Source organism: Hippoglossus stenolepis, chromosome 6 (assembly GCF_022539355.2).
Source record: "Hippoglossus stenolepis isolate QCI-W04-F060 chromosome 6, HSTE1.2, whole genome shotgun sequence".
NCBI lineage: Eukaryota > Metazoa > Chordata > Actinopteri > Pleuronectiformes > Pleuronectidae > Hippoglossus > Hippoglossus stenolepis.
Window position 1 is genome coordinate 22,867,470 of NC_061488.1, and position 17,193 is coordinate 22,884,662.

At 40.8% G+C, this 17,193-nt stretch overlaps 1 protein-coding gene across 4 annotated transcripts; it reads right to left on the reverse strand.

Moving 5' to 3' along the window:
• Positions 1–8,248: 8,248 nt before the first annotated feature.
• Positions 8,249–17,193, reverse strand: si:ch211-220i18.4 (SRSF protein kinase 3). 4 transcript variants are annotated; one of them, XM_035159034.2, is made up of 13 exons: positions 16,845–17,193; positions 16,658–16,743; positions 15,465–15,568; positions 14,390–14,498; positions 13,622–13,709; positions 13,348–13,435; positions 13,010–13,116; positions 12,168–12,336; positions 11,728–11,804; positions 10,805–10,912; positions 10,121–10,190; positions 9,852–9,944; positions 8,249–9,489 (listed from the first exon to the last, which is right to left on the reverse strand). In XM_035159034.2, the coding sequence occupies exons 2-13, from the start codon at positions 16,702–16,704 to the stop codon at positions 9,305–9,307; spliced, it is 1,245 nt and encodes a 414-aa protein (XP_035014925.1). In that variant the 5' UTR covers positions 16,705–16,743; positions 16,845–17,193; the 3' UTR covers positions 8,249–9,304. The 4 variants fall into 4 exon arrangements, with proteins under 4 accessions (XP_035014925.1, XP_035014929.1, XP_035014926.1 ...); XM_035159038.2 differs by having other exon boundaries at positions 15,465–16,408; positions 16,845–17,191; XM_035159035.2 differs by lacking the exon at positions 16,845–17,193 and having other exon boundaries at positions 11,728–11,799; positions 12,163–12,336; positions 16,658–16,838.

Sequence of the window (17,193 nt, forward strand, 5' to 3'; positions counted from 1 at the left end):
GGGGAAGGGGGCAAGGATGAGTAATGTCCAGTGACTTATGTTATGATAATAGTTGACTTTCTGTTAACTCCTGAAATGCAGATGTTGCCAAAATACCATCAACTATCATGTGCTGACATGGAAAAAAAGAGAAATAATCAGTTTTTGTTTTGTATAACAAAAGAATGATATACTGATATTTGTCAAGTACTTCTGATAAGATCTTTGTTTTATGTGTTAACTACAGAATCTTTGCTTTCTGTTATGGATTACTTTCTTTGTATTTTGGTATGATGATTGTCGTTCTGTCACATCAAACTTTACATCTCAGATTCAATTTTGACTCACTAACGGATGACTGCTTGTTGAAACCTCAACACCCAAAACTGTACGAGTCTCTTTATATAGTTGCTTGGATCGTACACACGTGGACGAAGTCTGAAAGAGGCTGCTTTTCATGGATTATGATGACATGCTGATTTTGATTTGAAAAATTATAATGTCTGACTAATTCCTATTTGTGAATAGTATTCCAACTCACCATGATAACAATTTCTGTTATTGAAACACATTTTGAAAAGGTCGAATAAAGATATTTTACATTCAAAAACCCGATTCTGACTGAATTAATGGATCAGTTGGAGGTGGAGTAACTGATTCTGGGGGAACGACTGTTGGTGTTTGGAAACAAATGCACCCCTCCCTTCACTGCTCCTTCAGAAGCTCCACCCCCTTCATGCACTGCATTGTCAAAGTGGAATCAGCCACCACAGACATTAGCACCATCTGTAGACAAAATACATCCTCTATATTTACCCAAACTACATGTTCATCAGAGTCAGCAGATACTGAATTTTGTTTAAGCGCACACACACAGAATGTACAGCCAGGAGACTGTAAAGAGATATTAGCAGAATTTGACAAAAAGTGAATTGGATTAATATGGTGCACCCTACCTTTAACTGTAGATTACATGCATTTTATATATTGTTTTGTGGTTGAAACTGGAGTATTTATGAAATTAGCATTATCCTTTTCGTCGGTAGCAATGAGGGTGAGTCACACAACCAAAAATATCACACGGAGCAACTGCACACAGACGCACACTAAGAGGGTGGCATAGCCTGAGACCGCCTGAGACTTGGAATCCACAGCCTGTCACAGTAAGTGCCTGTAATTCATCAGTGGCTTCATCTTCTGTGTGGTCTGCCTTTAGTTATGCTACCACACTGGTCACCCAGCATCGAGCTCTGTGTTGTGCCCATTTGTGAAGTCGGATGAGACACCATGAAGCTGGCTCCACAACAGTACAACGTGCTACTTTTAGAAACCTCAAAAGGTCTGGAGCTGAAACTGAAGCTGAAGTGGAACAAAACCAGTAACAATCAAAGCCCGATTGCAGACCATTCCAAATGATAGGGTATTGTTTCATCACATCAAACAGGCCGTTAGCCCACCAAGGAACAATGCATGAACTTACTGCTACTACTGTGTTTTTAATGATTATCTTAAAAATAAGCAATAAACACAAGCAAGTCCAGTTGCCTATATGCACTTATACAACTCCTGTGCAACTCATGAAGATACAAGCTTGATGATGGTGTATCCTGCTCAAGCTGGAAATACACAATGTTGTTGTTAATTTCCACCTCACACTATACATACAATCTTCTGAGGTGTGAAGTCAAAGCTCATGATTTAATTGCTCACACTGTTAGGATCAATTGTCTGCCAAGACCTGACTGCTCCCACTGTCTGTTGCACCAGCTCCTCTGGACCAGCGCTGGAATGATGTCAGTCAAAGTTTGTTTGCTAACCAGGAGGAAACGTGCTGCTTTGATCATATGTGTTATTCAGTGTGCCAAAACTTTTTCCAGAAAGAAAGCACATCAGGGTAAGCTGTAGGGTTCTGCATAGGGTACACGTCTACGCGTAAGCTAGGCCGGCATAGATTTGACTTGTAAGCACGAATTGGGCTTAACTGAGGTGGTGAGATCTATCTAGCTATGAGGAGTGGTTTTCATTGAGTAGCCAATGGGAGGAGTTGATACATGAACTTTGACAACTTAACATGTACAGCGCTACAATTTCTATCCAAACAATGTGTGAGATCCAAGAGTTTCTTCCCTTATTCGTGTGACTTGATTGTTGTACCACTGTTACCCAGTGTGCATGTGTTCTTATCTGTTGTCAGAATGAATGGATTGAGCTGGTCAGACGTCTTCTACAGACAGATTTCATGGTTTACCCCACCGCTTGCATGTCCACAGTCTGAGGGGCAAGGCTCGCCATCTCAGAATCCTCCAGATTGAATCTAGCAGTTCAGTCAAACCAATCTGCAAAAATGTTCAGAGCAGTGAATTATTCTGTTCTCTCTGTTTAAAACCTAATTCTCTCTTATCTTCTATAAACCAACAATTCTGCATAAACTCTTCAGTGGAAATTACTATTTATCATGACTAGAGTCAAATTAATTATTTATCATTAATTACCATAAAAACAGCATATGGTATATTTGCAATAACAATTAATTATCAAGCCTTTAGATTAGTTTTTTAGCCGAGCATGCATGTTCAACAAACCATTACAGTGAATTACCTGCACCAACACTGAGAGGCTTAAATGTCAATGGACTTGTTCAATGCACCTTCAATGCTCCAACACAGTATGTTGAACAAATAAAAATGTACTTAATGATTTAAGCTGTTACAATTCTTCACGAGGGGTCAGTAAATGTGTGCACACGATTTCACAGCAAAGACAAACCATCTGGCTTTTGTTGCGATATCTCAGTCTGGGGCCCAGCGGTGGAGCAACTAACGTTGTTGTCAGAGCTACACTGAGTGATAACAGTCTAACAGTCTCTTTCTTTTCAAATAATATGATTAGATGTGAAACATTTTGGTTCAGGTTATTGATCCCTAATTAGTTAGCTGACAGAAAGGACATGAAACATGCACCACCAAGGATCTCTAGGCAGGCGTGAACAGTGCAGTTCGAGCTTGGTGCCTCAGCAGCCAGGTCACGGTTCCCAATATTACTATATAACTTTTAGAATTTTGTGAATCACGTCATTTTGAGTCATGTTGTTGTTTGCAGAGAGGACCACCTGAATCCTTGAATGTTAAAAGTATTTTTTCCAGGCTGCCATTTCAGTTACTGGACTAATGTGTAGCATACTATGAATAAACTATAAAATAAATATGAATATAGTATGGTATAAATTAAGAACATATAAATACAATGACATGTGGAAAGAGTACAGTTTTTTTCTTTCACCACAGTTAATGTTGCCAATAAATAACTTTCCAATCCCAGGTGTGGATCCACAGGAGCAGGTTTCTGCAGGTTAGAGAAAGTAATCTATGAAAACAAGACCAATAGAAAAGCTTATGTAATACTTTGTCAACACCTTGTCAGAACGCTGCGATCATCAGTGTTCTGGATGTCTGTGTGGTCCTTTTCTGCTGCCCTCAGAAGCACAGAGCCATACATCACCTACACACACTGTTACACTCCAGAAGCAGAACCTCATTCACTTGTTTACATCCAACCTACCACAGGCAGTCAGTGCTCACGAAGAATCTGCTGACTTCGACCCACCACATTGTGTGACAGTCAGCCATCTATCAAGATATTTACCTTGTAGGTCCACCCAGAAGGGAAGGTGTTCAGTGCAAGTCATCCAGGATGTGGCTCAGAGAAAGTGGGCTTTCAGATTACAGGATGTCAATTAAACGAGACTTTTTCCCATTCCTCCAGTATATTATATCATTATTTTATTTTTTTCTGTATGTAAAAGGTCTGCAAAGTTTAAAAGCCTCCTGACTGCGGTAATGAGGAACCCCTCTCCCTATAGAAAACACTGCTCCTGCTTTGCCAGTAGTCCAGCCGATACTTCCGGGGAATTGTGATGTCACATGACATCATTACTCCCCACATTTGCACAAGGTACGCCATAGGGTTAGAATAAGTTGAGGACCCATATGCAGACGAGGATGGATGAAACAGTGTTTAATAGGACTTACAGGTCGGGTGAACAAATAACCAGTCTGGGAAGCAGTGTCCAAAACACAGAGGCAGAAGTAAACACTGTGAAAACCAGGAAACCGCTGAGTACTGTCTATACACTGATACAAACAGAGGAGCTGACGAAGACCAGAGACAAACACAGGGATTTTATATTGGAGGGAGGAGAAACAACAAGACAGGTGTGACACATCAGGCTGCAGGTGTAGGTCATCAAAGAAGCAGGAAACAAGAGGAAGTGAATTGACCAACAATGAGAAAGAGGAGGAACAGGAAGTGAAGGTCAAAATAAAACAGGAAATTGTGCAACACAAGAAACAACAAGACAATAACTAAACTAAGGCAGAATGAAATACATGTGAAATTTTCATAATAGTTAGCATCAGTTGGCATCATTTTTCAACACATACTATTTTACTTTAGATCAAAGCAGACATACCATTGCCGTTGTCGTGGTCTGAAAGGAGCACAACACTCAAACAGTTTGTTTGAAAAAAATATTCTGCATATGTAGAGCTTGCAATTATATACTGTGCAGAAATGACACTAAAAGATCAGGGAACTAGACGAAGCCCTCTCAGTCAGAAGCCTTATTACCTTCATATCAACCACACCGACCTCCACTCCCTGTGAGAGCCAACAAACCACCGAACACCCTGAAAGTGTCCCTATGTGACTATAGGGGTTGACGTGGAGGAAGTGGCGGTTTCTAGCTGGAGCCCCTTGGCCACCACAAGTTCTTTCCAGACACTTGATGTCCCGGTTTGTTTTCTCTTCAGTCAGAGCGTGGTGTGTCGGCTGGTCAACGGCCAGAGTCTGTCAGGAAGGAAGAGAGCGTCCGCAAACTGTCCTGCGGTCAGTCACACATCCAGTGCAGTCCGCCTGTGTTTGTGTGTGACGCGGAGAGATAGAGCAGATTCCACGAAAGGTCGAACTGTACTCCATCCACACACATGCAGTTACAGCTGGAAACTTCCTGACTTTGCCCTCAAGTATGTGAGAAATGTTTCCACATCTATGACTAGATGTACACTGATCAGCCACAGCTTTAAAACATTTACCTGCTTTAATGTTGTGGCTGAGTGATGTTACACACAGCTTAAAAAGATGTGCCTGCTCTAATACTTTTTGGCAATATTGTGGTCTTTACTTCATGCTATGTGTACTGCAGCCTACATAAACAGCTAAAAGCACAAAATGTACCATGCAATCCATGATACTCTTTCCATTCCCTGTCTTGAAATCTAATACTAAAGTCCAAGGTTGTGAAGAGAGAAATCCTTGTAAGTTGCCTGTAATAACAGGAAATAGATTTTCATGTTTGATGCAGTTTCATATGGCTCAAGCCAATTTCCTACATCTGCTCAAAGTTTTGTCTATACCTACTAATTCCACAAATGTCTGTCTGTATTTGGAGCATGTCTCGAGAAGCGATCAGCTTTTCTAAACTGGGCATGTGTATTGTAAATGGCCCAAGGAAGTGCATGGTTGAATTTGCGATTTGGACACACAATTCCTTCAATACTAAAACAATTTAATAAAAACAGTGCCTTGCAGTCAGTGAGGCCTGGACAGCGTACTATCAGTCAGTCTGTGGACTGAGTTGAAAATGTCTCCTTTTACGTCCTCGGATAAACTACACCAGTGGACGGCAACTGGCGGCCAGCATTCCAAAAGTCCGAAATAATGTCCTGCCAGATCATTTTGATAATTTCATAATTTTCATTTCACCATATCAGACTGAGACAGAGATTCACAGGTGTTCTGAGAGCTGATGTCATGGCAACCACATTCATAAAATCACTTTCTCTTCAGGAAATTGTCTACGAAATAAAAGCATATATTCATTGTTGCTGCAATGCTTAAATCGAGTGGAATTACAGAGCTTTTATTTTGAAAAGTTGTGAACTTTGGTATGAAGATTGTTCCAATTGTTTTGCATATCTCTGAAATATGAAAGACGTATGTATAAACCACACATGAACAGTAATAAAGCGAATTGAGTTTCATTTTATGAAAAACATTGACTTTAAAAACACATAATCTGGTTGATCATATGCAACCAGTATTACCACAGGCCAAGCAAACAGCCCATTCCAAATAGGAGTGTTTAGAGCAAAACTGCTCTAGTACTTTGACAATGTCACCAGTAATAAAAGGTTCAGCTTTAAAAGGTTTATCTTTTGTAGTAATAGACAGAGAGGAAGGGGAACATGTGTACAGTGTGTTCAAGAGAAACAGTTAAAATGAAGGTTGGTTTCTGACGGACACAGACACAAAGCTACAGAAATCTAAAAAAGTGCAGCTGGTTTGAGGCCAGCGCTGAACCAATCGGTCGTCCGTTTGGAGCACCCACGCTGCCTTACACAGCGAGTGAGGCCCAAAGGTAATATTTAGTGATGCATGGGTACACAGCCAAACTCCAAACACACCTCGCTCCGAAACAAAAGTTGGACGCCGGAGAGAAACCAAAGAACAAAACATGTGGACTCTTTTTTTTTTTCCTCTTCTTTTCTTTCTGCCCAGTAAAGATGTGAGACTATAAATATTAGCCTACTACGATCTACTGGGCGATCACAAGGATATTACTGGATTTGACTCGACATTCACGCAAGATTCAAAGTGACGAAACCATCACATTTTTAAATCCAGAAACAGAGAGATTGAAAAAGCAGGCTGGAAGACTTGACCATTGTGTCTTTAATTTGTTTTTTTTCACCATGTTGCATTCAGTGAGTAACATTCACGGATGCTCTCTGTCGCTGGTGTTTGCTGCCTGCTTGTCCCTCATCCTTCTGTTGAACAGCAGATGCTCAGAAGCGTCTCTATACCACAAAAAAGGTAAGAATTAGTTCTGTTTCTCTGCAAAATTATCTCTCTGAATCACTTCCACACCCTGGCCCCTGGGTTGCTCGTTTTGCCTAGAGAGCATATATCAACACTTGCATTGTGCATAGCCACTAAACCGACCCAAACTGGCTGACCACGGACTCTGTCCTGTATACCCTGACCTTGCATTCAGCCCTGTGGGGCTCCCCACAGCAGATCAGTGTGTTCCTATTGATCCCCTCCTCAAGGTGACAGAACTGCCCCATGAGGAAAGCTCAGCCTGCAGGAATGGGAGGAGAACTGGCTGTGGATGATAGATTCAGCCATTAATGTGCCTGACCTCTTGCACCAGGGCTTTATGTATTCTGCCAGAGGGACGGACATTTATAGCCTCTGCAGGGATTCGATATAAAAGACTTACATATTCACCGAGCAGGTGAAGTGGAGAAGAAAGCTTGGAGAAACTGTATCGCTCATTTCATTTTGTCCACAGGCATCTGCTCATACAAAGACAAGTTCTTCAAACCAGGAGAATCTTTCCGCCGAGGCTGTGACAAGTGCTTCTGTCATGACGCTGGATTCTACTGCTTTGCGTGAGTAGACTATTCAAATCAGGTCATAATAATTGATTTGGGTTATATAAAGCATTGCCTGTGGGCATTTGATGGTTCTCATGGATATCTCGCCTCTACTCTCCTCGTCCCCTCCTCTCCTCCTCTCCTCCTCTCCTTCTCTCCTCTCCTTGTGCCCTCCAGGCCGATGAAGCCCACCTCGTGGCCTAAGAAGTGTCGTCGGGTCAGTACGCAGTGCAGTTACACATTCGTTTATAAAGAAAACCCACTGGTGGTGTGCCGAGCCTACAGCTGGATAGGATGACACACTGGGACATCTAACTTTAAATGATTTAAATATGTGGATAATGTATGATCTACAATATGTACGTGACTTTTGGACATAATTACCTTAATGATATTTTTGTAATATGTTTAAATGATGACAAGTCAAATCATTATTTGATTCTTATGGTCTTAGGATTAGAGTGCCATCTTTTGTAGATTTCTTGGATGACAATGTTTTATTCATTTTCTTCATGTCTCAAGTGTTTTTGTGAATAATTCAAAGGTCGGCACAGTAAAGTGTGGCATGGCAAAGCACAACACAATTTTGGTCTGATGATGATCATTTTATCAGATCTGAAATTCACACCCTGATGAAGAGAGTAAACATGAGCAGCAGCACAGTTACGATGTGAATCTCATACTGTATGAACAAAAGCGTGGTCATGAACATGGAGGTGAACCATATTCATATTAAAGAGGCTAATGTTACCAATAGCCTGAACTTTATATTGCCTGCTATTAAAGGCTAATTGGACATAATGAGTAGTGAGTGAACTACTTCAAGAGTGGGCAACGTTTTCCATAAAGTCGTTTTTATTTTTTAACGTGTTAGTCAGCACCAGCCTAAGGGCTTAAACATATCTGTATGGATTGAGTGACCACCTCTCACAACACATGTCATTTCATCCATTGTTTACATGAAACTTTTGTTAAGTGCAGCATTAAATATTTAAAACAGAGTGAAGGATTCCTCCCCATTGATTATTGGAGCAAGAGACACGGAAGATGAAGGTTTTCTGCATGAGAGAAAATAAGAGGAGCACAAAACAGACCAGAAAACATTTTGATCTCTTCAGCTTCAATCAGGTTTCAAATATGATCAGGAGTTTTGTTCTTAAGGCAGCAGGAGGCGCCCTGACACAACATGTTTGATCCTTTATCCCTTTACGGAATATTTAGTGATACTTTATTTTCTTAAATAAAACATTCTGAGGAAGTATTTATTATGACAGCCTTAGTTTGTGCTTGCACACATTTTAAATCCCTCTAATAAAAATGTTTTCACTAACAACAGTTTTGATCTGGGTTCATATCAATAAAATAGATTTACAATAGACTTCTACCTGCGCTGCAATTATTCTGTATATATTCATTAAAGCTGATTATTACACTTTACAAAAGATAAACAAAAAAAACAAATCTAATCACAGTGTCATTCTCTAATTATTTTTGATGACATTCAATTTGACTGAATAATACAGTAGCTGCACTCAAGGTTTGCATCAAACTGACATTCTCACACTGGCTCACAGTGTCATAAGAGCTTCTACTTATTGGACTCAATAAGGTCCAACAATAAACAACAAGAAAAGATCTATAAGTATAGTGCGTAGCAGGGCTTCACTGGAGAGGAGAATCTTATTCCTTATTCCTTATTCCTTATTATTATTCCTTCCCTGGTGCTTAGTAAGGACAACAGCAGGAATTCATATACCAAAGCAACGGACAAAGTGTCTTCTAAACATTCAATGGTGCCCTAAAACTATCCAGTTCTTGCTCTTGACAGCATCTGGCTGTGAGGACTGTGGATGGGGATGAGGCCCACATGATGGCCTTCCACTGGGCTATCAGGAGGTCAGCCAGGGGTGGTGAAGGCACTGTGCAGCAGTGGCCCTCTTTTCGGGATGATAATCCAACATGGGAAGAAGGAATTCAGAGAAACCATGGGCCTCCTCCAACCGGAAATGGTATTTTTCCACGAGAACCTCATAAAGGCTCCAGAGCCTCAGCGGACCGACACGACGCAGGTCACCTGGTCGGGAAAATATTTGGTGTCACAGTATTTGGATTTTTTTCCCTCAAGATCCATTAATTAGTCCCAGAGAAAACAGTGAAAATATTTTTTTAAAAACCATCCTGGACCTGCCCCTTGTCTGGAGCTGCACCAAATTTTAATTGGTTCTTTCTTGACCTATACCACATCTTTCTACCAAGTTTCATCAAAATCTGTTTTATAGTTTCTCTGGTAAGCGTCCTCACAAACAACCCAACAAACAAACAGACAGGGGTGAAAACATGACCTCCCTTGCGCAGGTAACTATAAACTGATGTGCAGTGAAGAAGGTAAGTGGAGTCATACAACCTAACCAAATCCAAATTAAGTAGGAGTCTCACCTCTGCGCCCGAAGTAATCTGCTGAGTATTTGCCCGACAAGGCAACAGCTGGTGGGATTTTACCCAGGAGCTCCGTGATCTGGGCTATGTGGTCTGAGAAGGACGTAGAGAACAAACACACACATGAAAGCTCGAGACACTTAATGCTACACTACACACAAGCATGCACTGCTAAGCAATTACAATGCAGCTACAGTGTAATCTCATTTAATCCCGTGCCAGTACTTGTCACACTTATGTTAATGTCAGCACACTGTAATAGAGTTTACCTTCCTCCAGGGAAATGGACTCGCGGGCTTTGGGTTCAAACAGCGAGTCTCCAGTGACAAACTCAAAGGCCTGAGAGAATGCAAGAGAAAATGAACAGGTTAGATGTGTGGCCAAGTAAACATCTATAAAGAGGAACGAACTCAACCATGACTGTTGACTCCACTTTTTGTTTGTTTGTCTTTTTTGTTGCAATCTGTAACTACAGGATTTAGTTACTCCACCACTTTTTTCTTCCATATCAACATTCATGATTCCCAGAGGGTGACTCCTAATAAACGTGTAGAAACATTTTTTTTCATGCTCATAACATAATAATTCCTGCAGATATGAAAACCTTAATTTTGACACCACACCCTGGTCAGTCATTACATTTACTTCACCTCAACTGTTATAAAACAATTGAAACCTATTTAAGAAGCTGGTGTTCTTTTCAATTAGAAAAGGTGAAATGTGGGGTACTTCAAGGCTCAGTGTTAGGTCCATATTTGTTTATTTTGTAAATGTAAGCTCTCCAAAATAATAGAGCTATTGCTGTTTGCAGATTATGCTAATTCCTTTTGATCTCATAAAAAACTACGAATCAAAGCAAAAATTTAAAAATATTTAAGTACTGTATAAAGTTAGAGTTTACTTAATCAGGCTTCATTGTTGCAGAGACAGTCTTTGCATGGTGTTTCCCTCACCGTGCAGGCAACACTCCAGATGTCAGCAGGCGGACCATACTCAGATCCCAGTAAAACCTCTAGTGAGCGATACTGTCGCGTCTGGATTTCTTCACAGAAATGTTTGTACTGGGTCAAGAAAGAAAGAAAGATAGAGCAGGAAAAAAAGATAAATTGTAGTCTTTCATTTTAATGTGCAACATATCTGGGTTTCTAGCTTTAGAGAGCATAAGCATATGAAACAGTGTATTCTGAACATGTAGGTGAATGCTGTGGTCACTGCAAAACCACCCCAGTGGAATCAAGTGGCATTGCTTAAATCCACCAGCGTTTTTTTCAGTCACTATTTTCTGCTTCACCTGCTCACCATAAGCAATGAGGTCCTAATTGTACACAGAATTTTTACAGAGATTTCTATTACTGTTGTTTTTTTCTGTGCTTTTCTCATTGACAGCTACCTAAAATAATTGCAATGGTTTCCATCCTCTTTGTTCTGAGAACAGCTTCCAGTTGCAGATAAAGACAAAGCTATGAGAGCAGTGAGAGTGAACCAGAACAGGAAGGTTTAGCTGGATGGGTAAAAGCTGAAGGAAGCTGCAGATTCAGGTAATATTCTCGATCAAATGACATTATGAGATAGAAATGCAAATCAATCTGCATTTTCTCAATGATTGGTTAAATGTTGCTTTACATTTGAAACCTGGCTTGTGTCACATTGTTTTCAAATTATACTTTAATGCATTTTTTAAAAAATATACTTGAATTTTTACTTCAATTTTGTTCTCATATTTAGGTTATTTGAGTAGGACCAAAGAGATGGACTCTTCTATTCAACATACAAACAAACAAACAAACAAAACAAAACTATCACCCACTATAAGCACTGGGCTAATGTGATATATCAAGCTTTACAGTGGCCGTATGTAAAGTATAGAGCTACTGACCACCCAGCAGGAGCTGCCCAGGTCAGCAATCTTCACTTTAATTTCCTTCAAGCTGGAAGGGTTCACAGGCTCCTTCTCTGAAAGAAACAATAAATCATATAGTACAACATCTTATTCAGTCCAAGAGGAAATGTTTTGTTCCACATTCAACTATTAGTTCATCTCTGATATGTCTTTGCTTGAGTACAGGTCAAATTATTCTGAGAAACATTTTCTTATATCTAACTAATGTATTTAGACCTAAAATTTACAATATACCCAACACCTTAGTACTATACGCAGCACATATTGTTTATTAAACACCATTACATTGGAATAAAGCAACTGTGTACTCTGCTTTGTAAACATATTTGATGAAAACTCGTGCAGCTCAAAATTAAAACCAGAGAATTTGCTCTTAAAGTCTCCAGCACTGGTAGCAACAACAAAACCAACTGTGCCTGTTGACTTGGAGGAAGACTCCTTCCCAGTCAGTAGAGAGGAGGAGCTACTGGCCCCTGCTGGTGCGTTGTGAGACTGCTCCTCCAGGCACAGCATGATGTTCTCTGGCTTGATGTCAGTGTGGATGATTTTACATCGAGTGTGCAGGTAGTCCAGGCCTTGCAGAACCTAGTGAAAACACAGAATGGCTATTGTGATGTTTCCTTCTGTAGTTTCATATTAAGTATACAGACACAACAGGGTTATCAATCTGCTAAGGGCTGCTGAAGACATGAGACCAAGTACACAACATCCGGTTGGTGACGCTTCCCGGTCAGCTCGCTCTCTCTCGCTGATGCGGTTTTCTTTCTGACTCGATTATTGTAAATATGTTTGATATTTATGAAAAGATATCGGGGAGGTTTTGTAATTATTATTTTGTAAACCCCTCACACTTAAGGATTATTTGGGCAGATAATCAGCACCGATTGACCCCCTGTCGGAAAGGACTACAGTGAATGTCCTAAAGGGCAAATCTGGTCTCAAATTGGCCCATTTATCCTCTAATGTGCAGCAGCCATAACCTAACCCTGTATTTTACAAAATGTAGGTCAATTTATGAAATTTATCTTTGGTATTTGGATTTAATTCTAAGTTATGAAAGATTTAATCAGCTGCAGCTAAGTGGTTCTTCTGCATTTTATTATATTTACTTGATTTACAAACAACCAACATCCCAAGATAGATCCACTCCTTTCAGTGAAATGCAGCAACCTCTCGGTATGATTAACGTCCCGCTGCCAATCGGATAATAATTTCATTGGGGATGCTTTTACTTTTGTTAACAACTCTTGCACTTTACCTGAGTAAGAATTTGTTTGACCCACAGTCGTGACAGTCCTGGATCCCCAAAACATAGCTGCCAGCATCTCAGGTCAGGCCCCAGAAGCTCCAGCACCAGGCACATGTCTAACCACCAGGTGTTAAGGTCAGAAATACAAACCAAACCCCTGTATGATGTAATACTGTAGTGTATCAGAGAGTAGACATGCAGAGATACATGTTTTACTAGATACATTTACTTAATGCTTGCGTATACTGTAGACACACGTTTACTGTACACAAGCACACACCTCCACGCATTACAGCTCCTCAGCACTCGGTGTCAGGTTTAGAAATGACAGGCTGTAAAAAGGATACGGATCCCGTTGACCCCAGCCAGCTTGAAGTCATCGAGCAGCTGAACTATCCTTGGCCTGGAGGGATGACAGCTCGAAGGACCACAGGCCTGATGACAGAGAGGAGGAGAGAGAGGAAGATGAGGAAGACAATGAAGAAGAATAGGGAGAAATACAGAGGGTAAGATGGTAGGAAAATGAGGAGGAGCAGAAGGTGAGTTATTGGCATGAAAGAAAAGCAGAGAGGGAGTTAGGGAGAAAGATGTGTTAGGGTGGAGAAACACAAGGTCACTTACATATCGTAGGAGAGCCAGCTCATCCTGTCCCGCCTGGGTGAAGCCTGCTCCGCTCTTCAGCACCTTCACAGCTACGTGTCGACCAAGCCTGCTGACATAGACACCACATCAGAATACAGAACCGTCCACTCTGCTGAATCCAAGAGGAGCTGTGATGTAGAGTCATACAAACATGTTTTACATCTTGATCGTCTTAAAATCTTTCATAAGAAAAAAGGAGGATGAAAGGAGGTTAGAAAAGGTAAGGGGGTTGTTATGTATGATACAATCTGATACAATACGATACAATATGGTAGATACAACATGTCACAATGCCATATGTCATGGTACGATATGATTTGATACGGTATGATACGATTTATGATATGTTATCAAGACTATACAATACGGTACAGTATGATACAATACAATATGTTACTGTACTGAACAATAGGATACAATATGATGCAACACATGTTACGCTAAGGTACAATATGATACGTTTTGATATGGTATGACTCGATGAGATATGTTATCGATATGATACGATATGGTACGATACAATACCATATGTTACTGTAAGATGTGATGCAATACGGTATGATGCAATTTAATTTTTTCTTCTTTCTCTTCGTTTTTAGTAGTACACAAAAGGTTGCCAAATTAAAATAAAACATATGTACCATTCCCCACATTAAGTATTTCTTTTTCTAAATGAAAAAGAAAGTGAGATATACGATTGGATACAGCCCCTGTCCTCAGCCCTAAAAGTAAACTTAATAACCGTACCTGAGGTCCAGACACATCCAGACAGTGGAGAAATAGCCCCAGCCGAGCTTAGACACCACCTGATACCTTCTGTTGAGGGTGTCGCCGATCTGGACAGGGTGGTACCCACCTGAGGAGACAAGACACAGCCGAAATAGAATAATAAACAAGGCAAAATTATTTTGACGTCAATATGAGTTTGTTTAATTAGCTTTAACTTTGACAACAGGGTGTTTCTCTATGTGACTGAAATGTAAAACCTTTTCATCATACTCTTTTTTTATTTGGTGTTTTTCTGGGCTTGAAGAGTTCTTCAACTTCCTCTAAACAGTAACATATCTGTAGTGAGTGAGACATTCAAATCTGCCAGCGGGACACGGAAAAAAATGATGCGTGAGTCCATATTAGTTTTCCCCCAGCCAGCATGACACACCTGGACCAGCGCCATGTCCTGGGAATTGCGGGAGATCTCGAAGTTGAGTCTCAATTTCTATTAAAATTGAGCATGATATAAGATCGTTTGTGATTTATTATTGTGTTAGGTGTCTGTGGTATCATATACTCAGCAACTTATCTGCCTTTAAGGGGTACGCACGCAGAGACTGAGGTCAGAATGGAGAAAAAAGGAAAGAAAAAGATATCGCTGGCTTAAGTGACCTGAAGGTGTGCGCGAGTTGCATGCATTAAGAGGCATTTACACCTCAGATTAAAGAAATATGTACCACATTGTAGTACAAAGTAGTACATATGTATTGTAGTACTACAGTGTAGTACAATTTTGCAGCTGACCAAAGACTCTCATAGTAAAACAAAGTAATATGATTATTTCTTTTACAACTCTTTGGATTGCAATGTAACAACAAATTGATATGTCTGACATGTCATATATGCCGTAGAATGTAGAGGTGCACAGCTGCAGTTGCTTCATTCATACCACTGGATACTCTACACTGATGGTGTAGAGCAGCTCGACTCAGTGCGAGCTGCTCTAAAGGGATGGAGAGGCTGCGTGTAAAAGGTGAAAACGCGGCGATGCTGGCAGCAGCAAATGAACACATCTGCAGATGATGGAGTGAGCTGAGAGACTCTGCCGTACCATAACAGTATTCTCTGGGGTCCTCGGAGTCCAGGCTGTCCTTGGGGTCCAGCTGCTCATGGCATCCAAGGGCTTTGAAACTATTAGATGACCCAGCTTCACTCCTACACACACACACACACACACACACGCGCACAGGCATGTCACATGAAAACCTTGGTTCTAGTCTTTAGTTTAACTGCCTGTACAGCAAGTGCATGTGAGTGTGTGTCAGTGTTGAGTTGCTGGGGGCAGCTGGGAGAGTTGAACTACTTTTAGAGTTTCCCATAGACTCAACCTGCCATGGAAACTTGTCCTGCTGCCTGGACAAGAGCACGCAAGCAGCGTCGGAAGTTGCACTATTTCTGACTCAGCTCGAAATCATTTTGCAGTATGTCCTCTTGCAACCTGATAACTATGCAACCCAGCTGCTTGGATAATGAATGGACTGAGAAAGTTTGCACCACGTCATGTCTGAAAATACAGATTTCTGTTTGGCTGGAGGGACACACTTGGGAGTTTGACGTAAGGTTACGTTTGTTTTCAGATCACTGTAAAACCTCTAATATGAAGACTTATCAAACTCTAAACTACCATTTAAGTTACCTCCATGATGCCTAAAATAATGCTGGTTCTATTTGTGCACTGCTTTGCTAAACTTAACTGCTGTGATATGCATCGCTGTGGCCTTGGGGATTAAAGAAAAATGTTTCTGAGCATTCTGATGAGATCAAGCAAGAATATAAGGCGGCAATAAAACATTGAATAAGCAAGAAAAACTGTCTCCTTCATTTTGAGTCTTGTTAACGGCTCATAGAATCACTTCCTGTTTGGGAATTTGTCTTAAAACTAAAAGGATCTTTGATTTGTTGCAAAGCTTTTCATCAAATTGATTAACAGAGCTTTTAGTTTGGAAAAAAAAGTGAACTTGGGTCTGGTGATTGTGTCGGTTGCTTAATTGACTTCTGAAATTGAAAAAACAAAAATAACAGCAGTTCAGTAAATCATTAAAACTTATGTATAAATCACACAAATGAACGGTAATGAAGAGAATTCTGTTTCATTTTATGAAACACATTGAATATAAAATTCTTAAACTGTAGCTTTGGAGCATTAACACAGGACGAGAGAACAGCACATCCCAAACAGGCAGGTTAAGAACAGACACTGCAGTAGTTTCAATTAAAAATAGAAAAAGGAAGTCTATTACTCACCTTTGCTGCTGAGCAGCTGTATCAGCTGAGTGGGGACTCCTCTGCATGGTGTGTTTCAGCAGATACAGTCTGCAGAGAGCTGGTATCTAGAGTTAAACAGAGGAGGATATGTGTCGTCTGCAGAGATCAAATCTCAAAGTGAGGAGAGAAACAAATGCAGTAGCAGCAGTGTATGAAGCTGCAGCACCTTTTAATGTTGTCCACTTGAAAACAGTTGAGCAGGTTAGAGGAATAAGGGGGAGGGGTCCGGCTCGATCTCTCAGGAGACTGGGAACAGCAGCACTAGCAGTCAGCAGGATCTAAACATGGAAATCCCCAGCAGCCTCCTAACTGACTGCCTGTCAGGCCTCTACCTGCTCTGCTGTGTGATTCACTCCTGGTCTGAGTCAACCTGAAGCTCACTGTTTCCCTCTATCTGTAGTGCTCTTCCTCCATTTCTGCTTCTCACTTACTGTGGGAGAGCCACAGCAGAGAGCAGAGGGGCTAAAGATGAGAGGAGTGCCGCGTGAGGCCAAACGGATCGAGGAGGTGAAGGA